At 45.1% G+C, this 22586-nt stretch overlaps 1 protein-coding gene across 2 annotated transcripts; it reads right to left on the bottom strand.

The window, feature by feature from the left end:
- Positions 1 to 2788: 2788 nt before the first annotated feature.
- RBM18 (RNA binding motif protein 18) lies at positions 2789 to 22580 on the bottom strand. Of its 2 annotated transcripts, none has more exons than XM_004677374.2 (6): positions 22482 to 22580; positions 19553 to 19681; positions 13166 to 13292; positions 9942 to 10028; positions 8170 to 8255; positions 2789 to 4754 (listed from the first exon to the last, which is right to left on the bottom strand). In XM_004677374.2, the coding sequence occupies exons 2-6, from the start codon at positions 19663 to 19665 to the stop codon at positions 4595 to 4597; spliced, it is 573 nt and encodes a 190-aa protein (XP_004677431.1). In that variant the 5' UTR covers positions 19666 to 19681; positions 22482 to 22580; the 3' UTR covers positions 2789 to 4594. The 2 variants fall into 2 exon arrangements, with proteins under 2 accessions (XP_004677431.1, XP_012577008.1); XM_012721554.1 differs by having other exon boundaries at positions 19553 to 19671; positions 22482 to 22570.
- Between the last annotated feature and the right edge of the window lie 6 nt (positions 22581 to 22586).

The following is a 22586-nucleotide window of genomic DNA, read 5'->3' as shown; positions in this document are numbered from 1 at the left end:
TCTGAACCGAGCCCCACCCTGCTCCTGCAGACAAACCTGCTGCCAAAGCTCTTTGGACCTCAGATCCCTCATGGATGAGGGAATTAAACCTGCGTCTGTCTGTTTTCCGTGCTCTGATGCCACGAGAGGTGGGTAGCGAGGGCCCATCCCTGGAGAGAGCAGAGATGTGAGAAAGGAGCAGGTAATGCCGTGCACACACCAGCTCTCATCCTGCGTCGCTTCTGTCCTCTGCAGTGAACGCCACAACTTTTGTCAGCACAAAGGTTTAGAAAGACATTTCCACACTGGACTGGACTTTCGAGCAGGGGTGGGCAGACTTACTGTGAAGGGCCCGATGGTGAGTATTTCAGGCCGTCAGAGTCAGTCTTTGGAGCAACCACTTTGCTGTCTCTGCAGTGGGACAATAGCCACCGATGATATGTAAATGAACGGGCATGGCTGTATTCTTAAAAAAATACCTTCGGACACTGAGATCTGAAATTCAGATCGTTTTTGTGTCACGAGACCGTATTTTTCTGCCATCATTTAAAAATGTGAGAGGCGGCCTTCCCTGGTGGCGCAGTGGGCTAAAGCACAGCACAAAGCCACTTAAGCCACTTCCGCACGAGTTCGATCCCCGCCTGCCCCGGAGGTGACCACATGGCGCGGCAGACCTCTCCTGACCCGCCCGCTGCTCCCCTCAGCAGTGTACTTCGTCCATCTGCCTGTTCTGCTCCCCGCTCTGTCTCTGGTGAATTCTCTCACCCTCCGCATCTCTGGCCTGTACCCCAGTTCTGTACAAATAAATCTATCTTTAAAAAATAAATGCGAGAGGCACTCCTAGCTGTGGTCGCACAGGGTGCTGGCACAGGAACCCCAGCATTGGCAAGTTGTCTGGGTCCCACTGAACTCTTCCACTCATTATGCAGAAATGGCCAAGTCCTTTTCTCTCTGGGTTTCCATCTTCTTTCCCATCTGGACAACGAGGGGACTTAATGTGATAACCTCTTAAGGCCCTTCAGCAACCAAGTATCCCAATTCTGATTTTTTTTGTCAGTAATTATTTATTTTCTTATGCACATAAGAGCTGGGGTACAGACCAGAGGTGCAGGGGGAAGGGTGAAAGGATTCACCAGAAAGAGTGGGGAGCAGAACAGGCAGATGGACGAAGTACACTGCCGGGGGGAGCAGCGGGCGGGTCAGGAGAGGTCTGCCGTGCCACGTGGGGCACCTCCTTGGCAGGGGAATCCAACTCGTACAACAGTGGCTGGCGATAGCTTTGTAGTGCTGAGACTTAACCCCTTGCACCACCAGGGAGGTCCCGGCAAATTATTATTGAGCATCTATTACTAGGCATTGTTTTAAATGTTGGTGAAGCTGCAAATGTTTCTGCTCACATGGAGCTTACATTTTAGTGAAAAAAAAAAAAAAAAGGTTAAGTTGGGTTGTATTTGGAAAGCGGTTTTTGGAAAATGGAGGGGGAGAGAAGGGTTGTGACAGGGTTGATGTTAAAAAGGTCAGGAGGGCTTCTCAGAAGATCACTGACCTTTGACCAAATTGAACAATACGCAAATTGGTGCTCGGGGGACGAACCCATGTCCAGGGCTTGGTGGCAGGCGACGCCCTTGTCTTCAAGGAACAGCAAGGCCAGGGCAGCAGGGGAACAGTCAACACGGGGTAACGGTAGGCGAGTCAGGCTGGCGGGCACAGGTCGTTTAGGGCTGTGGAGTCCTTTGGGCTTTATTTTGGGTGGGATGGAAAGTCACTGAGAAGGGAACGACACTCAGATTTTCAAAGCACTGCTTTAGCTACTGCATGGGAAACTCTGCGAGGCAGTAGAGGCGGCGGTGGTGATGGGAAGGTACTGCAACAGGCCAGGCCACATGACGGTGGCGGAGCCAAAATGGTCGGCAGAAGGTGCTGAGAGGCAGAGGGTCAAGATGCCTTTGGAGGCAGAGTCGACAGGACGGAAGGACTGGCAAGGAGCAGGAGAGGAAAAAGTCAAGGATAAATATGATGGGACCGAATCTATTTGAGGACCTGAATGGTTACAGACAGGAAATAGTTAACATCTAATTTATAAAGCAAGACTTAATCCTGCTGTTTGATACAGTAGTACTGAAAAGTCCTAGATAATAGTTGCTGATTCAGAAATTAACGGAATCTCTCTTAATAGAGAGGACTCCAGAATACTCGGTTAAAATGCTTTTGCTGCTGATTCTCGACGTGCTTCGAAACATCTTACGTGACCTCCTTTCCCAATTCTGACACGCTTATGACAGAAATGAACTGTTACGGTTACATTTTGCATGTGATAAAAAGAGAACTGAGATTAAGAAGATAGTCCTGAAGATTTCCTAAAATTTCCCACCCATGTACAGATCAAAATGACAAGTGGCAGAGTTTTAGCAGGAACAGTAAGCAAAGTACAGATAGCTTTGTAAGAGTGGACCAGGCAAGCACCTGTATTTCACAAATTTTCATCAGACTGCTTTCAGCACATCTATCCCTTTAAAACTGCTTCTTTAAAAGAGACACTGTACTTTCAGAACCTTCCCTTGACAACTTCTTTTCAAATAATTAAGATGTACAGTGAGAAGTTAGCCTCCTTCTCACGTCTAACAACAGAATTAGCGGGCAGAGAGGGCGGAGCACACAGCCTCTGAGGCCTCCTCTAGCCAGAACCTTCTGCCGAGGCGGATCTCAGAAACAGCACCACCAGGACACAGTCCAGGTCCTGAGTGCAAACAGGCCTATCGGAGAGCTGTAGTCTTTACTCCAGGAATGGACGAGGACATGATCACACGGACACGGTCTTGCATTTATTCACACAGAAGAGTAAGAACTGGTACAAATAATAAACATTGCTTTAAATACAAATAAATAGCTCTGGTTTCTAAAGGAAACAACTCTATGTAATTCAAAGTTAAGTATTTTCTAAATTCCTATTAAAAATAGAAGACTATTTGCTTTAAGGAAGCCCTACTCCACCATAACCCTTTGAGGACTTAAGGATAAAATGGTGAATTCTATACTCTAAGAAGTCACCAGAAAAATGGGAGATAATGCTCCCACCTTCCCTGAACTATCCCCCAAATGGAAGAAGAGTTACTTTTATTATAGACATCACTAAGATCTAAAGAGAATGTACTGAATATCTAAAGAGATCTAAAAAGATTTACCTTGGGAAAGATGTACGAATTTCTTTGACCTGGTTCTGTAAATTCTGAAGCCTCACTAGGCGGTGGTTTTGTTCAAGTGTCTCAAACTTACACTCACAGGAAGACTTAAATTAAGCTCCTTTGATGAAAGTTTCCTCTACTAGGAAAGGTAGCGGAGGGTAGTCTGATGGTGAAGGACGGCCCCTGAGCTAAGGGAGAGACTGCCCAGGGAGGGCAGCAAAGTGCTGCCTAATGGAAGTCCATGCACCTCGGACCAAGGTGACCAAATGTGCTGACACAGAAACTCCCGAATCTGCTGACTCGTTTTACCTCTTTACTGTTACATTTAGAATGTCCCAAGTAGCAAAATCTATCTGGGGGGAAGTACTTCTAAGAATGAAGGGTCACTTAAAGTCCTTGTAAACCCACATCAGCCATGAGGTCATCACACTCTCGGTGCCAGAGCAGCGCCTGTCCCTCTGAGCCTCTCCTCACTGCCCAACGCAGCTCAGCTTCTACTCAGATCCCTACACAATGGTTAGAGAATAGTCTGTGTGACAGCAATCGATGTGGCAAACATCTAGGTTTTCAAAAGAAATTTGCTTTTCTATTTAGATTGGCCATGACAATTCCAAATAGAACATTCTCATGCTATAAAACAATTTCATGCAGTAAGTAGTTTTAAAAGCCCACATTAATAACTTTTGGTATTATAGAAGGCAAGATTATTTAGATTTTTTTAAAAAATGACCACTATAAAGTGAAAACTGGGATTCCAAATAGATCTTCTGTCGTGGTATAAAATGCTAATTTTGATTCTACAGTTTTATTGACACAAACAGTTTGAGAGACACACCACGTTTTCCTAGTTGGGATTTTGAATCAATAAGCATGATTCTTAAACAGATTACCACATTTGCTCAAAGGACCAGCCTGGATTTGCCAAGAACGTTCTCTTTTTTAGTCCAATTGGAGGGATTTCTATGGTAAATTCTGGAACAACAGCTCCAAACACGATTCATCTTGCACTTCCCTCCATCTCTCTTTTTTATATGTTGTAAAGACACTTGAGCACAGAAAAATGGTCTATTTTTTTAAAAGACGGATGTTAATAAATTTAGTTTCCTGATGTAAATAATAACATTTTTTTGTTTGCCTTTCTCTCTGGCACTGTATAGTGTTTCTGGAGTTACAAATCCAAACAAACCAGCCAGCTAGAGCATCCCAGTGTTCAAATCACAATTTTGGATACAAGCCTATTTATTCTGGAAGATGCTCAACTCCACACACACTTCAGGGAAGAAACACCCATAAGAACTTCCAAAAAGGTCATGTCGCCAAGCTCTAACACGTGATTGTGCTGCTGGTAGTACCGTTCACATCTACAAAGTACAAGGCAGAGGGTTTGGGTGTGAAGATCAATTCGCTTTTGCTGCAACAGTAACTCATAACCATCATCTTCGAGACTTCCAAGCGGCTCTGGAATAAGGAGTAGTCCTTTTTTTATCTGGCGGCTTAAAGTAGGAGTAGACAGGCGCTGCTGGATACGCTGCATCAGGGTTTTCTGCCATCATCTTCAGCTTTGCTTCAATGGCTTTTATTTTTGCAGTGACGCTGGAAAAAGGAGGGCAAAGGATCAGAGTGTGCCTGTTGCGTTCAGAAAATAAACACTTGTGTTTTTCACCTTTGTCGTGCCTCTTAAGCACACCAAAGCAGCAACAGAGCTTCAAATACGAACACTCAAACATTTTGTGTGCTGCTTAACGACAGGGACCTGCTCCACGAAACGCGCAGGCAGGCGATTTCATGGCCGCGAGGACACACTGTGCGTGCACAACCTCGGGTGGCGTGGCCCCCACGTGCCTAGGACAGCGGTCAGCCTACTGGGGCCAGGGCCATGGTCTCTGTGCTGCCTCGACCCATGTAATTAAGCAACACAGGCCAGCATGAAGTTTCCGCTGCAAGTCCAAGCACTGTGGAAGAGTTCACATTTTGCCTGGCAGATAGTGGCACTCAAAAGTAACTCATGTAGGCGTCAAAGGCAGAGTCTAGAGACCTGCACACCCGTGTTCACAGCATGTGTCAGTAATGGGTGAGTGCGTAAGCAAAACAGTCTGTCACATTTTAAAAGCCTTAAAAAGGATGGAAATTCTGACATGCTACACATGGATGAAACACGAGGACAACAGTCTGTCACAGGACACACACTGCATGATTTCACTCAGATGAGATTCTAAGAGTAGTCAAAACCCCGGAGATAGAAGGTTGAGAGATGGCGCCTCGGCTGGGCAGGGAGGAGTGTGGAGCTGTTTCCCAGGCACAGCCTTTCAGCCTTACAAGGCAACGCGCACCAGAGGTGGGGAGCAGTGGTGCTGGACAACACGAGCACACTGAGTATCACTGAGCGGTACGCTCAAAGTGGTTAAGACAGTGTATTTTACCGTAACTTAATAAACCGAGGGGAAAAATGATGCAGGGCTGAAAGCAACAAAGTAAGCGAGGCTGTACTCCTTTTCTGCAGCAAAGGACCTGAGGACAGAAAGGCGAACCTGCCCACACATACAGCACACAGTAGTAAGGGGTGCGTCGGAGACCTCAATTCACTCTGACCCCAAAGCCTGTGCTGTTCATTTTTCACTGTACCACCCTTCGAATCACTGGAGAATAATGGCAAAAACACCCTGGAAATCCTGTATTCTGTCTTTTGCTGACACACATGTGTTTACACAGGCCAACATTTATAGGGTGCTTTAAGAGCTGGGCACTGTGCCTAGCGCCTCACTTACATTTTCTAATCCTTGCAATAACTGGTAAGGGTCATCACCCACAATTGACAGATGAAGACATGGATGTAGAGGTAGCGATCGACTCTAGGTTTGTACAACCAACAAGCTGTGGAGCCAAGCCTCATGCTGGTAGGAAGCTGAGCGGCCTGTACGAGGCAGCAGGGTGAGACAGGGGAAGCTGAGAGGAGCTCCCTCCTGCCAAGCACATTGCTACGGGGGCCAGAATGCACAGGTTTCAGGCAGAGACTGTTTCTGGCCCATGGGCCCCGTTAGTCCCCCTTTTTGATGCTGTCAATAGTCTATAGTCAGGGACCCCGAGAAACATGCAAGAGAATAGCGACAAAAGTACACACATCTGGCCCTCCCTGGTGGCGCAGCGGGTTAAAGCACAGCACTGAGAAGCTAAAGACACTGCAGCATGAGTTCAATTCCCGCCCGGGAGGTGACCCACAGGGTGCGGCAGACCTCTCCTGACCCGCCCACTGCTCCCCTCAGCAGTGTACTTCATCAGTTGGCCTGTTTTGCTCCCTGCTCTGTCTCAGGTGAATCCTCTCACCACCCTCCAACTCTGGCCTGTACCCCAGCTCTGTATGCATAAATAAATAAATCTTTAAAATAAAAAAAAGTATACACATCTGTTGCAAATACTCAGTTTTACATGGGCAATGTAAGATGAAAAGAAATTAAGTTACAGTAGAAGTGAACAATGAGGCGCGACCAGATGCACCCCACACCTCTGGCCAGCCCCCCATTCGTCTGCCTAAGTCACAGAAAAACACCCTTGTCTAGTGAGCCAGAGATAATAAAGTTACAAATTAAGGTTCTCTAAATTAAAAAATAAATTGGAAACACCAGCCTATCTGTTAAAAGAGCAAACACAGAAGTGAAGAAACATGAAAGTCACCAAGCATGAAGGCATCATCCTTTTTGTGTGGCAACCTGACAAGATTATTGCCAGGTTTAGAAACAATGTAAGTGAAGTTTGACTTATGAAAACCAATCTAGGATCAAAAGGTTCCTGTTACAGGGAAAACAGCACAGTGGACTAAAGTTCCCAGTGAATCCACAGAAGTCATTCTAATTAAAAAACAATTTCCAGGACTACAAAGCGATAAAGCAGCACAAAACTAAGAAATATCAATGACGTTAAATTTGATGAACTATAAAATAAAATTTAAATTTCCCAGTTTATCACTCCTAAAAACTTACCAGGATTATGGCTGCTTGCAATTTAATGAGTCGCTCTGTTCTGTTGGTCCAGATCATACACAAGGGGATTTTTCTTGTTCCTCTCTGTCCCTCCAGCAAATAGGCTCAGCTCTCCTGAGTCTGTAGCTGAGAGCTGATTTCTTCCCTCCCCGTCCACCCCCCGGACAGGCTGTAGAACCAGACTCTTGCACTTACAGCCCAGCTCGCCCCTTCGGAAGCAGGAACTAGAAGACTGATGCACAATAGCCCTGGCTTTGAATCTGGATTCTGGCCTTGGCTGCCTGTGTCATCTTGGCCAAGAAATTTCACCTCTTAAGCTTCAGTTTTCTCATATGAAGAATGAGTGTAATAGTATTTTTATGATGATCAAATGACAAGGAGCATGCAGAGTACTTAGCAAGGTGCCTGCTTCACAGACAGCTCAAAACATCCTATCATTTAATTTTCTCCTGAGGAATGTAAAACAAAAAAAACCCCTAAAAACCAAAACCCTCTATTCTGCTCAAACATCCATTCAACTTCCCCTTTATCTACCCAACCCATAGTTCCTTCTGTTTTGAATTAACTCCAAAGAAGTAACTGCTCATTTGTATATATTAGAACCAAAACTGTTATAGCTGCTGAAATCATACACAGAATTAAAGTGCTGCAAACTGAAATTTTGCATTAAGAAATTCAGACTAGGAGAGGAATTGGTGTATAATGACAAATCCAAAGAGACTCGAGTCCGCTTTGAAACGCCTGGCGCCAGGGGAGGGCCGCGCATGACTTAGCGCCGTGGCCCATGCGCGGCGGGATGGCTACTGGGGGCCGCTGCACGGCACGTCCAGCCGTTCTGCATGAGCAGACCTACAAATGGTCTTGGGGGCAGGACAGGGAACGGACGCATTCTGGATTAACTGAACACCTCTCTCTCCACATGTCAGAAGTGACTACATCCATTACTTAGTGGATTCTATTCTAAGTCAAGAGCCTGAAGACTTACTAGATTTAGGAATGAAGTTCTGCGAGAAATGGCTCAATTCCCACCTTACCTTAGATTGGACTGAGCGGGCTCAGTACTTGAGGACGGCTCCAGACTGATTGGAAGGATCTTGTCATTCTTGTTATGATCGTATCTCTGAAAATAAGAAAAGGTAAACTACTTCACCTGAGTGAAAAGCGGCACACTGCCATAGCGCCGGATCCAGAAAGTGCAGCCCCACAACCTACTGCGAGCGTATTTACAGACACTTTAGGACTGCTCTAAGTTGGGGGTGGTGCAAAACTCCAGATTTGGCCTATACATTCAGAAAAAGAAGTTTAGAAGAAGCTTCCCACTTAATCAAAAGCCTTCCTTAATCTGCAGGGAAATCACTTCAACTTCCAAATTCACCAGTGTACAAATAAATACGCAGCAGGACTTCCCCCTTACATGCTTATTTTCACTATCATCTATCACCTCTTACAATGTTTATTTTGCTTTATCCAAAACACTTTGCTAGAATTCTGTTAGACTCTTACAAGGACCAAGGGTAACAATCAAGTCTTGACAGGCCGGAGTGGAGAATAGCAGTAGTGAAAGCTTTCAGCCACTGATAACTGACAGTATTCTACTATAAAAGAACTGTTTAATTTGATGTCCTGGCGATCACTGTAATAAATAAGTGCAAAATATATTTTATATATAAATAAAGTAAATATAATATTAAATGAGGCAAAAGACGCTGGTCAAAAAGACTTGTAGGAGAGAATGGCAGCTCCCTCCTGAGAGCCTGGAAGGAGGGTGATTTTTCCTGCAAGTTTCCTCAGTGAGATGCACAGCAAGAACATGACAGCCAGTGTGGCAAAGGAGAGTTGATTTCCTTTTGAGTAAAAACACATTTAGTAATTCTCCTTGTTGCTTCTACTTTAAGGCAGTGTCCTAGAAATTGGGAAGGCTCTGTGATTACCTGGCCACTCATAAAGAGCCAGTGCCTGCTCGGCTTAGATGCTGAGGGTCAGTGTTTCATTTTCCTAAGTGTTTACTGGAAAGTGTGCTGGGCAGAGCTTCTGCGCAAGCTCCTCTTACTAAGGTCGAAGCGCCCATCTGAACGGCTGCAGAGCTTTTCCCGGGTAGGTCTGGTAAAGCCCCGCCACAGCAGGAAGAGAACCAGCGTCCGGGGCTGCTCCAGTCCACACACGTCACCTCTGTGCTGGGTATAACACCACGTCACTCACTTTTTTAATGGTCATAGTTTTTCCAGTGCATTCTCCCAAGAGGCCAACTACAAGCTGAAGAAGGCAGTTTGCCACTTTGCAGGCACTGGAGACAACACAGGCGCTGCAGGCTCCACAAACAGCCCTCAGAATCTCTGATGTCAGGAGTCGCCATTGCTTTAAGCACGCATACACACTACGCGTTTCCCAAGCATTTAGAATAAACATATTCAAACCCTCCACAGAATTGAGAGGCTGGGAAGAGTCTAATAATGCCTAGAGCAACTAATTTTAAAAATACATTTTTTTCCTCCAAAGAACAACCCCCACACCAAAACAAAAAAAGAGAGAGAGAGCGGTCTGCGTATACACATCAGCCACATGGAAAAATCAATCAAAAACAGAATCTGTGGGTATGTGGAGACAAACAACCAAGGAACTTAATCCCTCCTGAGATGTTTCTCAAAAGAAAAATCTGGCAAAACACATGGTAAATACAAGTAGGAGACCTAAGCTGGCTGTTCCAGATGTGAAGAGACTGAGATGCAAAGGGGGAAGTGGACAACCGTCTTTCGGGAGTCTCATTCAGCATGAGCTTGACATCGCCCGTCTAGTCCCCCAGACTCACCTTGACCTGAGCATGCGCCCACCGCACCACAAGCTTCTTGGACAGAGCCAGCTTGCCATTGAGACACTGGATAGCTTGTTCCGCTTCCTGCCCAGGAAAGAGACAGATGTCAATGAAATAAACAAGGGCTAGCTGGACAAACATATTCTCCAATGCCCTCATAGCTTTTCGGGGGGGAATTTTCAACCAACTTCTGGTAAACAACTGGCAAACAGGGCTTACAGTAAGAAAAGGTGAATAACCAGAAGGATAAGAGTTTTTAAGTCGAACAGAAATTCACATCCTGCTGTCACTGACTGGCAGTGAACTACGGGGGAGACCAGTCTCTCTGAATAGCAGCCTTTTCACCTGGAAAATGGGGACACTCCAACTTGTGCCGCTCTGGTACGTGTGAGGATTCAGAAAGCACAGGTGAGGCTCAGAGCACATGGCAAGCACTCAGCCAGTGAGCCAAAGGCACTGTTTTTCTTAGGTGATACCTTTTTACACGAAGTGATTAGGGTAGCACTTCCTGTGTCAAGAAATTGTATTCCACCCAGGGACCCTAGAACTGTACCCTGGACTAGAGCTTAGACTCCCTAGAGTCAAAGTAAGAAACAGTAGTGGCTTCAGAGGATACGGGAGTGAAGGAAACCAGACCGGAAAAAGCAGGAGTGAGTCAAAGAGACTGCGAGCAAGGTATCTGTGTGAGCCAATCTGTGCACCTGGTTTCCAGGGCCAAAAACTCCCTGACCTTTCCCCATCAGACACAGGAGCCACGGGTTGAAAGGAATTCCTGAAGCGGGATAACAGTCACTCTAGGGCCTTCCCAGGAAACCTGGCTGTACTTTTCCATCCTGCCAAGCCTTTTCTGCTCCATGTGTATCCAGGAGGCAGTCAGCCAAGTGGAGCCCCCGGTGGCTGGGGGTGAAGAAGCCCTTAAGGAACAGGAAGAGGAATAAGGAGCGTCTATGTGAGACTGCAGTGTAACCCAGCAGCACTCCAATTCAGAAATCTCTTACTTCTGTGAATCTGCCACCATGACATTCAACAAACTGAGTACCCACTATGTGTCTGACACTGGTGAAGCTGCTGGCATCCCTGCCTCACGACTGCAAACCAAGTGAGAGGGATAAAGTTATTCTTATGCTAAGTTCCACGGGATGAATTAGCACTTTCGGGGCATACTCCACACATTCTGTAGTTTCAGCAGTAATCAGATGCCAGCAGGGCACAAATGTTTTAAAAATAAATTTCTATCTTTGTATGTTATTTCAAAGACCGTATATTCAACAATATTCTGAAATGCCACTGGTGTTTTCATATGTGCCCTCGTCTATTCCCTCAATTTCCTATAAGGTAAAGAGAAGGTGTATATATATATTTTTTTTTAAGATTTATTTATTTGTTCATACAGAACTGGGGTACAGGCCAGAGGCTCAGGGGCGGCGAGAGGCTTCACCAGAGACAGAGTGGGGAGCAGAACAGGCAGATCGACGAAGTACACTGCTGAGGGGAGCAGCGGGCGGGTCAGGAGAGGTCTGCCGCGCCATGTGGTCACCTCCGGGGCAGGCGGGAATCGAACTCATGAGGAAGTGGCTTTAGCTTCTCAGTGCTGTGCTTTAACCTGCTGTGCCACCAGGGAGGGCCCGAGAAGGTATATTTTTAATCCCTTTTTTAAATGAACACTGAAGCCAGAAAAGGCTAAGAGACTTGCACAGAGTTCATAAAGGGGCCAGAGGCAGAAGTCAGGCTTTGTGATAGCTAGTCCAGTGTCTCTGAACCAACACCTAGCCCCAACATGACCACTGGTTTCAGAATCCTCAACACATGCTCTCATTTAGGAACGGTAAGAGTTTTTAAAATGCTAGACTAATGGGGCATTCTTTCAGTTCCCTCTGAAATTTTTGAACAATTAGGTTAATGACTTGCAACTTATCACCTACCACATTTGTAAAAGTTAGAGGAAATAAAAACTCCCAGCAGTGGTAAGGACAAGCACATTCCCAAACAGTCTCAGACTCTCTGACAAATCATTTCTTGAAGGATCTCTGGCAGTTGTATGAAGAGGAAACATGCACGGCTTTTGTTGATCCTTCATTTCCATGAAATGCAGTAAATTTGGACATAGAGCTATAAAGATATTTACCACTGCATGTGCTTTAAGTCAATGGGACAACCTAAATAAACTAACAGCTGGGATTGGTCAAATAACTTAGCACCTATTCATATAGTGAAATACTATGCAGGCATCAAAAACTATGTTGACTTGTTTTTAAATAGAGAGGCAAGGTATACATAAAATGCATAAATACTCAAGCTGTATACATCTATGGATTTTTACACGCATACATACACTCAGTCACACACACACAGCTACCCTGGTGAGATCACCAGCACCAGAGCATTGTCTCCATGAACACTAGATGACAGAATAGTGTTATTATGCTGTGAGTGGTAAGCATGGTAACATGTTTGTGCATTACAAACTGTGCATGTGCTTACGTGTGTGCAGATGTGCACAATAAATTAGAAAAATACGCATCTAAACATTAACAGTGATTTATCAGCAAGGTGATGTACTTCTCTGTATTTTAATCTATGTTAAGCATGTATTTCTTTCATAAGAAAAACATCCAAATACAAGTATTAATAATACATGAGGTAGTGCTTTTACAATGACTAACGACGTTACAGAGTACTAAGCAGTATCCCTACATCATTCAAACTCAACCTAACAATGCATGTCGATTAGAAGGGCTACATTTTAATATGAGATCATACATGCATATAGCATGCCTGAAGCTGAATATCCTCTTCCTCTACGTCTATTCAAATCCATATGCATTTGTTCTGGGACACTGAGAAGAAGGGTACATTTAAAAAAAATCAAAAAGAGTTTGTGGGTGGTTCACCACAGAGAGGGAAGGCTTCTGTACCACGGGGCAGAACTACTGAAAGAAAAGGCGGCTTTGTTGGCCAGCCACTAACGGGAAAAACGAAACAGAGCAGGGAGGAGGATGGCCCTGGGCTTCATGTGGGCACCCAAGCATCTGGTCAGAAAAGTAGGTCGGCGGCCTGAGAGAGCAGTTTCCGAAAGCTGCTCATGCGTTCACTGGGTCCGAGGGTGTCCTTGAAGACTCAGGCAGGGCCTGGGGAGACAGCAAGACACGGCTCCTGCCCACAAGGAACTTCTGTTCTAATCACTGTGAGAGACGCGCAGAGTGACGTGAGAACCCAATTACCTGCTTAGTTTCAAAGTTTACGAAACAGTACCCTCGAGGTTGTCCCTCCAAAGCACCTGACTTGTGAAAGAGAAAGTCAAATTGCTTCACTGTGCCGAACTTCTGGAGGAGCTTGAGGAGGTGATATCTGTGGAGAAAGAACAGCCGTGAGCACGCGCTGGAAGGTCTGCAGGGCACTCAGCTGAAGTGCAAGATAAAAGCAGGAGATGGTTTATCCGGGGATAGACTCTCATGCCCCCAACCCCCGCCCTCCTCCGAACTGCTATGTGAGTTTATTTGGCAAACAGAGTTGTTTGCCTCTATTTGGAATGGGAACTAGAATTGTCATGGCTATGCGTCTGTCCAGCACAAAAACACCAAACAAAAAACCACACCTAACAAACAGCTGTCTGGCCCACAAGCACCATTTGTTTCCCTTTTGGAGAAAAGCTCAAAAATAGTGTCGATTTATTTATTTTTAATTTCTTGGCAATGACATAGTATTTGTGAGTAACTGTAACTCCATCAGAAATACACACCCATACTCTCAAACTCAAAGCCTTCTCTCTCAAAAACAAAGCAACAAATACATACATATTCACCAAACAAAGCAACACTGGAAAATTTCCCTAGTGCATCTCAGTCAGTCGTTGTTAGCCCCAAACTGCACTTGCGTCTCTGCCCAAAACTGAGCCACAGCTAGTGGCTCTTCGGTGAGGGCCCGGGAGATTCAACCCATGATGTGACAGTGATGACGATGCGGGACCACAGGAGGCTGAGGCTGGTCTCGCGCAGGGCAGGGGCCTGGCCAGCCTACAAATCATCAGCCACAGAGAGTTAACCATCCTCAGTTGCCTTAACACAGCTTGTACTTTGGCGTATGATCGAATAAAGAACCCAGACGCCAAGGAAGAAATTTACTCCTGGCAGGAGGCTAATTCCCGGCTCTCGCTTGCCGTTCTCCCCTGCCCTCTTAAGAGTCCTTGCTCTCAAACTTACTTGTTTCTATAGAGCTTTAAAGTTATTCAAACAGATGTGCCCTTAACAGGTTGCTGTGGCCAATCTCAATCCTGACTTCCTGTCATCTGATGTAAGGGTGAGACAAACCAACAGTTCTCCCGTTTCCTTTTCCTCTGGCCTTCCTCCTGGCATCCTCCGCACTATTCAAATGGAGTCAAGGCTTTCTCTAAACAATGCTGTCCCTGTGATACTAAAAAGGTATCAGCCCACATGCTAAATCTGTTATTACTGGGAATTCTACCCCACAGGGAGTCAGTAAAGCTGTCATTACAGCCCCATTTATATTCACATTGTTTTCTAGAAGAAGCTCATCAAGATTTTATTCTTGAGGAAGAATCTCCTTTGGGAGGTAGAAGATATGAGATGGATCATAAGCTATACTAAATTTGATACTAACATACATTAACAAGCAAGTCCGTTATCCTGGAACAAATGCCTGACACAGCGAAGCAAGAAGACAGAATACAGGTCTTGGATTGGGGCAGGAGGCATGGGTCCCAACGCATATTGTGGTTATTAAACTGCTCTGTAGACCCATTTCAAAATTCTCAACTCCCTCATCAGGAGACCCGAATTGTCAGTGAGACTGTAGGGGGGACCTTCTGGGGAAAGGGGGAAACTGAATTGCAAACTTCTGGTTTCACTTCATCTTCTGAACTTCATCTTCATCATCTTTCTTCATCTTACAACTAGGGCGAGTCTCTCAAACACTGACAGATGGGCTAGAAGGGTGTTCCTCAGTCTTTAATTCATAGCTGCGGCTCCCACTTCCTATGCCCATTCAAACCTCAACAGTGCAGCACCCGTTGCCATGAATGGGGGGGGGGGAGAGTCAAACCCATTTAAAAAAAAAAAAAACCAAATGATCTAAGGCTACTGCGAGCTGGTCATCTTTTCATTAGCTCCATTCTGCTTAATAGCAGGAAGGTAAGGCGATTGGCATTTCCTAGGAAATGAATTTTAATTTACTCAGGGAAAAAAAAGCCAACAGATTATTCTTTGAAAAGCTAACAAATGTGTTCTGCCCAGAAGTGCGACCTTAAGATTCCAAGAACATCTGCTTAGGTCTGTGTCTTTCAACTTCTCCGGCATTTCTTTTCTTGTTTGATAATTTCTTGAAATTATCGGAACACCGAAACAAAAGGAATGAAATGTTTACTATTTTGCTTCCTGAAGATGGGGACTGCAAGCTCTGATAGTGAAAAAAGCCTGGAGAATCTTGCTTTCACATCTGCAAACACTTTCATCTGCTGCTGAAGTATGGGAGAACTCAGCACTCATCAGAGCCCTGCTTCACTCAACGAAACGTGGGCCTTGCAGCCCGCAGGAGCTAGAGAATGAGTATACCAGCTCTGCACGTAGTTCTGCGACTTAACCAGTGCTTTCTGAAGTGGGTCTCAGCCTTGCTGGCTAGTGGCACAGAACTAGTCTACAGAAGAGCTAAAGCACACCCTCCTATGTGGCAGGAACTGTATCAAGTACTTAGCTATCCAGATGGCTATAAGTAGGTCCCTGCCTTCAAGGACTTCACGTTTTGGTCAGCGAGTGGACTTGTAATCACACAATTACAAAACAGGGTGAACCTGCACGCACAGGCATGAGCAGGAGCGCACACATGAAGAGGACGGTGGTGGCGAAGAAAAGCTTCTTGAAAAGGTGTATCTGAGTGGAGCGCCTCAGTGTGAGTGAACACCACACATGAAGACATAAAAGTGAGGACGTCTGATGCACTGGGAGAGAGTGGGTGTGGGCAGAAGAGGCGGAAAGGCAGCAGGGGGCAGATTGTGAAGGATGTTTGCTTAGTAAGGGAATTTTAATTTGATGCTGCAGGCAATGGGAAGCCAATGAAATGACATTTAAGATTATTTTCACTGCACAATTTTAGAGAAAATTCTCTTTATAAACTTACAGAAATGAACACCATCGGTTTTTAGGGTCTATGTGCTTTTTGTTATCACATGTGATTCAAATTTAAGACAGCAAATAGGAAAAACTTCATGGAAACCAAGGCACCAAAAGCAAGCAGCATGGGAAAGGAAGGAAAAATAAGAAACGGGCTAACGAGAATCAGGTATCCCCAGGCACAGGCACAGGCACCTACTCGTCCCTGCACTCCGGTGCACCCAGAAGTCCTCAGGACATCCCCACCCGGACAGCTTCCGCCGCTTTTCAGTTCACTGAATAAACCTCAAAACTGACCTTGTGACCCCCGCCCCAACCAAACTGCCTCTTTCCAGCTACCCCACTGTCAGCGTGGGCATGATTTTTTACAGTTGTTAGGCAAGAAACATTAGACTCACCTTCCTCACCTAAGACTCAGCCACAGGTCTCCAGGGTCACTGTCTCTCTCTAGTGGTGGCAGTGGCAGGTCATGGCAGCGCACAGCTGTCTCTCCTAGTCACTCATCTTTAGTCTTTGTCTCTATATACCATCCTATGTATACTGGCGTCTGATTTCCCTAATAAAACATTACTAAAATGAAGTGAATTTTCCGCTGGATGCCCACGGTGAACTCTGCTCCATGAAATTCAGGTGTGTCTGAGTGACTGCACAGGCCCCTTCAGCGAATGGAATTCGCTCTGTTCTGGGCTCACTTTCCATGTCATGTAGCACTAACATCTCTTGTATGCAAAAAGGTATTTTTGATTTTCTGCTGACATGTAACATGTACTCTTTATAATTTCTATTTCTACACCTTTACTTATGGGTTGCCCTTCATTTAGAATGCTCCTTCTTTTAGAGTTTCTACTCGCATTGTTCCCTCTCATTTTTCTCCTTATGCAAAATGCAAATTAATTAATTTGTTTTTCTATAGTAGGTTTAAATTTGAAGAAGTCAGTGTTACTCTTTGTGGTAATCACAGTGTGGAAAATTGGTAATATCTAGTGACATTAACTTTTGGTTTCTCTGCTGAAGGCATCAGGAAGGGTATTTAGAAGTCTTCTTTTTACCCCTACAGTTAGACAGTGTCCCACAGCAATTTAAAAGAATGTTCCTACATTTAATAGCTTTGAAAAGGGCCTCTCTGGTGGGGATAGTTTAGTTTAATATCATCACTTTATAGATAAGGAATAAGAGGTATAATGCAGCTGAGAGGGCTCAGGATTTCATAGAATGAAAGAGGTTTGTGCTGTCAGCACAAATTGGAGTATGGCACCGTTCCCCTGAGCCCACATGTCTAAGACCTACTCATCTCGGGTCATCTAGACATTCAGACATCATATAGTTACAAAATGGTCACTACTGCAATTACAAAGAGCACAAATAGGCAAAGAGCAGGCACACAACAGGGTGAGACAGTAGGGACTGGCAGCGATGTGAGGGTGTCAGTTTAATCATGAAAACTGGAGGGTGGCTGGCAGACTTCTACCAAGAGTCATTAGAAGTTCAGAGAGGTGGGTTCAAACAATACCTGAGAATGAACTTCAAGCCAGGCACTAAATATTTACCTAAGTTATATCACAAACTCCTCCAATGTTTGCCCACTATCATATCTACGTAATTAGTCTAGAACATAGTTACCTAATAGAGAGGAACAGGATCCAGAGATTAACACTGGAAGGAATTTTATGTTCACAAAATACGAGCTACCCTACCTGAAATGTCAGGCTGCTTTGCTCCAAGTAAATCTCATGCTGACTGTGAGTTGTGGTTGATAGTTATAAGAAATTTGTTACTATTTAAAAGTCTTGTTTAAAAAGAAAATGTTTTAAGATAAGGACCCCACGGGAGAAAAACAGTGTAAATGCGCCCCAGTGAGACAGACAAGGGAGGCCCCAGGGAGACCGCCGAGGCGTCGGTGTGCAGCTCGCTCCGTGGCTGTGGCCACCTCTGGCGCGATGCAGAGAACAGGGCTACAGTGGGAAGCTGACCCGGGTTCCTATGAGTGCCCTCGCTGAAGAAAACATTCACATACTCCTATTTTGGCCGTAAGTGAGGTGCAAGATGTCTACCTCAACTCTCCTGTCAAGTAGAGGGACACAATTAGAACAAGAGTCTCATCACAGGGAACTGGAGACAAACGATGAAGTGTTTCCACTCTCCAGATTTCCATGAAGGTAAGCAGAGGTGGGGATGGAAACCTCTCTTGGGAGCCTCCTCTCCCAGCTTGAATTTTAGACCATGGGAGCAACTTTTCTGACCAACAGACATTAATTGAGAGGTTGGACAGAATCACACATTCATCACCAAAGTCATCGATCATGAAGAGAACCAAACTAAACGCTCAGTCTATATTCTAGGATCCATCATCAAGATAACATGATATGGGGGGTGGGGGGCAGCACTTCTTAAATACCGTTATCATTTCTAGAGGGACCAAATAGTAATTTGAGCTTCAGCAGGCGAAAGAAACTAAACTTTCCACCATAACTTCCAGTACTTCTGATCGGCTCCAGGACTGCTTTACGCACTGATATCGGCACCCCACGTCCCCCACACAGCCCAATTCACTCAATCTTAACTGTCCAGTCACCTTTCCCACTCGCACAATGGGAGGGAGGGAAAACCTCTCAATTCCCTCTGCTAAGAAATTCTTTCCTACCATAATGGCCATGATGGAGAGATGGGAGTCAGAGCAACTCAACTACTGATGGTTTTGTGACCTTGGTTGGGGACGGCACTTCTGTCTCTGGGACCTCAGTTTCTACTGTGAGATAAGAGAGCTCATCATATTAGAACTTTTCAAGTATGCTGCTTGGAGCCCTACAAGTGATTGCCAAAGAAAGGATGGCAGTTGCCAGAGCTTCTAGATGTACTCTTCCCCACTTTAATCGGAACAGCCCTGAATTTTTATTTTATTTATAGGTTTCAATTGCTTTGAGATAAAGTTCCTCAGATTTAAAGTGGGAATACCACCTAGCATGGCATTTGGCACAAGGCAGACACTCAGATCATTTAATGAACAAACGAAAATCAAAGGGACCGGGATGATCTATAACCACTTCTAGCTACGACCCTCTAAGGTCCTATGACTGTTTGACATGAATTATAGTCAAGTGGCAGCTCTCTGTCTGCAAAGGTACTAAGACTTCTGCTTGTTCCTTCATGTTGAGGAACAAGAGAAGCTCAAAGCTGGCTATGAAAATAACTGCCCATAGTCACGGGATACAAGGAATCTAATAGTTGCAAATATCACACAGAACATCTTTGGCAAGAAAGAAAAAAAAAAAATGCTATGGTTTAAGGGGTACCAAAGTTGCTTGCTTGCAGAGAAGAATCCACATGTAAGAAAAGTGACAACAGGCCAATATCACCGCATCTCTTTCAAAGATAATTAATACAGAATAAAAGGGCCAAAATGTATCCCGTATCCTTCAAATTCTCTGAATATCATCACCACAAACATCCCAATTTTGTAGATAATGAATTAAGGTGAGTGAGACTTACTCGGTGATTTTGGGGTCCAGATTGCCAATCCATAACCGGTGCCCTTCCTGTAGGGAGCCCTCTGAAAGGATGGACGCGTTCTCCAGGGGAAGAGTTTTGGTTTCTGCTTCCATCAATCTCTATGAAATACTAAAGAAAATGTGAATATTCAGGCAGGACCTGGACAGCATTGTGTGCATGTGAAACTTCAAATTTGACTCAACAAACATTTATTCAGGGAGGGCATGCTCTGGGCAGTCCTTCAAAGGCTTCAGTGATTCCACAACCAGGGCTCCAGCACGAGTCCCCTCGGGACAGCTACTCTGGCAGCCAGAACCCAAAAGCTTCCATTTAAGGTGAAAGGGGTGTGGTTCTGTGTGTGGAAACTAGCTTTCCTCTTCTGAAGCCAGAAGCTAACTGGGCAGGAGTCCAAAGGTTTTATTACTACATGATACGTTTCAACTGTCACCCAAAATAAGTCATGGAAACTACCAGTGTCTTAATGGCAGTGAAGGGGATAGATGAGGGAGAACAATATATACCTGTTTTTGTTTTTGTTTTTTCCAAAAAGAGGGTGATAAAGGGAATTTAAGACCACAAGACCACAGACTATGGATTCAGAACAGGGTTTGGATGAAGGTTGGGACTTGGTGAGTTACCTGAACTTTCTAGGTATGTTTCCTCAGCTATAAGTGGAGATGACAGTTCCCATTCTACAGGACTTTTGTGAAGACCAAAGATAACGGATAAGAAAGCATTACATACTGCATCTGACACAGTAGCCAATAAATGTTAACTATTCATATGTTTAATATTTTGGGAGAGACTGGGAAGAAAAAACTAATTTCCTCCTTAGTCATCCCAGATCCACCACTTACCATCACTATTAACCACTCTGTGTCTCATTTTTCTCATCTGTAAAATGGGGATAATACCTTTTATAGCTGCACAGATTCACTGAGTTAATACATCTAGTGCATTAAGGAACATACATGGTATGTGGGAAGCTTCCAATTCATGCTAGCTTCAATTCTTACTAGTCTTAGATCCTGAAATGACTCATCTCACAGAAAAAAGGTGAATATTATGATGGAGATAGTAATGGAAAGAACAAAAACTGTGTAGCTGTAAGACCCGGTGTCTTATTTTGGGATTTCTAGCTGCAAGTTACTTCTCTCTAAGCTTCTGTTTCCTCATTGCTACATAACACACTTACCATACATAGTAAACCATATTAAACTGTGGTTGCTGATCAAACCAAAAATATGACAGATGTAAAAGAAAGCCTTAATGTATAATGTGGCAGAGAATGAAAAGGCCGAAGGGCTCCAAAGATGGCAGGTTGTGCCTGAATTCAGTACTCCCTGCTAGAGAAAACACGTGTCCAATGTAACCAAACACACCTCAGAGGCCAGTGCTGCAGGGGCCGTGTGGTAACAAACACAGCTAACACTGCTGAACACCGCCATTACCTCTTACTCATCTCAGCACAGCCCACAGAGTCTAGCAGGCATCTACCCCACAGCTGGGTAGTATTCCCACTCATGTGGTCAACCTGTTCAGCAACGTGTCGCACAATAACTGCTAAATCCTGGGCTCTGCATTAAAAATAAAGAAACGAGTAAGCCCAGCTCTTACCTGGAGAGAATGGAGTGGAAACAAGGGAGAAGAAACATTTTGTCTTCTCCCTGCTTTCCTCCTACCTTCTACAGGTATTTATTTATTTATTTATTTATTTTGCTGCATTCTATATTCTAAGTACTGGGCTCTAGGAACCAGGGACAGATGAGTGAGCAAGTAAAAGCCTCTGCCCTTACAGTTTTTATGTGTTTGGAAGAGTAGCCACACAAAAGCAAAGAAATAAAATGTAACTGCTGATAAGTGCTGTGAACACTACTAAGCAAGGTGATCTGGGGACTTGACCCCACTACTTCTGAAGTAGTGGAAAGAAGGTCTCTCAAGGTGATATCTAAGATGAGACCTGAATGATGGAACCTTCTGATTTTCTCTTGTCCCAAAACAGCAATAATACCAATATTATGGGAAGGTTCTATTTTTCATGGGAAGAGTGTAGGTTATGGGGCCAAAAGGTTTGGCTTCAAATTCTGATTTTTGCACCCAGTTACTGTGTGAATTAGTAAGTCATGATCTCCCCTTAAAAGCTTTCTCTAAGGAGCAAGCAGCACCTTGTTGGCTTCTATGACAGCCAATTTTCTTCTTTCCAGATTATGCTAATTCAGTGTGTCACTGACTCTTCTATCTTGTTTGCCTCCTAGAATGTAAACTCCCAGAGGGCAGGGCCTCCTGCATCTTGAACATTCTGTAGTACTCTGCCTAGCTCAAGACAAGTATCCCATATTTACAGCATGAAAGAAGGGCGGCTTCTCCACTCGGAGCTCAGTCTCTTCTTCCTTTCCAGAACGGACACAATTATCCTAACCACCTCCCCAACCGGCCTCGAGTCGTGACGAGGCTTAAATCAGACAATATTTGGAAAAGCTCAGTACAGGGCTTTTTGAGGCACAGAAAAGTGTAATCAGAGATCAAAAAGGCATGTAACTATCACAATCCTTTGGGTCTGCAATGGTAGTAACCCCCGCAGATCATATCAGTTTGCAAAATCGCTTTTACGTCTTTCCTCCCGGCTGAATTGCAACAACCCTGGAAGCCGGGAACCGTCATCTGGGGCAACTGAAGACCGGACAAGCAAAGGCATTTGTGCTTAGAAGCGAACGCTAACGGCCGGCCGGGCCTGGAACCTCGGCTTCCCGACTCTTGGCCGAGAATTCCCAGCCGCGAAGGGTCAATACCCGGATTGTTATTTCCGGGCCAGCGGCAGGACAATCCGGGGCGGGGCCTGGACAGCCGTCTCGCTCGGCGGCCCGGGCCCGCCCGCTAGCCCTCGCGGGGCCGGCGCTGAGGTGCGAGGGCACTTCGCGGCCGGACTCACCTCGCGACTCCGGCGTCGTCCCCTCCGCTCATGCCCCCAAAGCAGGTCCCGACTCCGCGGTCCCAGGGCCTTCCCGACACGTCCGTCCCAACGCCGCCCGCAGCA

This window comes from Condylura cristata, unplaced genomic scaffold, assembly GCF_000260355.1.
Source record: "Condylura cristata isolate star-nosed mole 26May11 unplaced genomic scaffold, ConCri1.0 scaffold00006, whole genome shotgun sequence".
Lineage (NCBI taxonomy): Eukaryota > Metazoa > Chordata > Mammalia > Eulipotyphla > Talpidae > Condylura > Condylura cristata.
Note: the sequence above shows the minus strand (reverse complement) of the source record. Positions and strands in the feature narration are given on the sequence as shown.

Bases quoted from the DNA above. Each gene is read 5' to 3' on its own strand.
- RBM18 (XM_004677374.2), bottom strand. From the start codon at position 19,665: ATGGAAGCAGAAACCAAAACTCTTCCCCTGGAGAACGCGTCCATCCTT. The intron at 8,256-9,941 runs GTGAGTCTGGGG...TCTTATTTTCAG, and splicing joins GGGCGCATGCTCAGGTCAAG to AGATACGATCATAACAAGAA. The intron at 4,755-8,169 runs GTAAGGTGGGAA...TCCTTTTTCCAG, and splicing joins CCCGCTCAGTCCAATCTAAG to CGTCACTGCAAAAATAAAAG.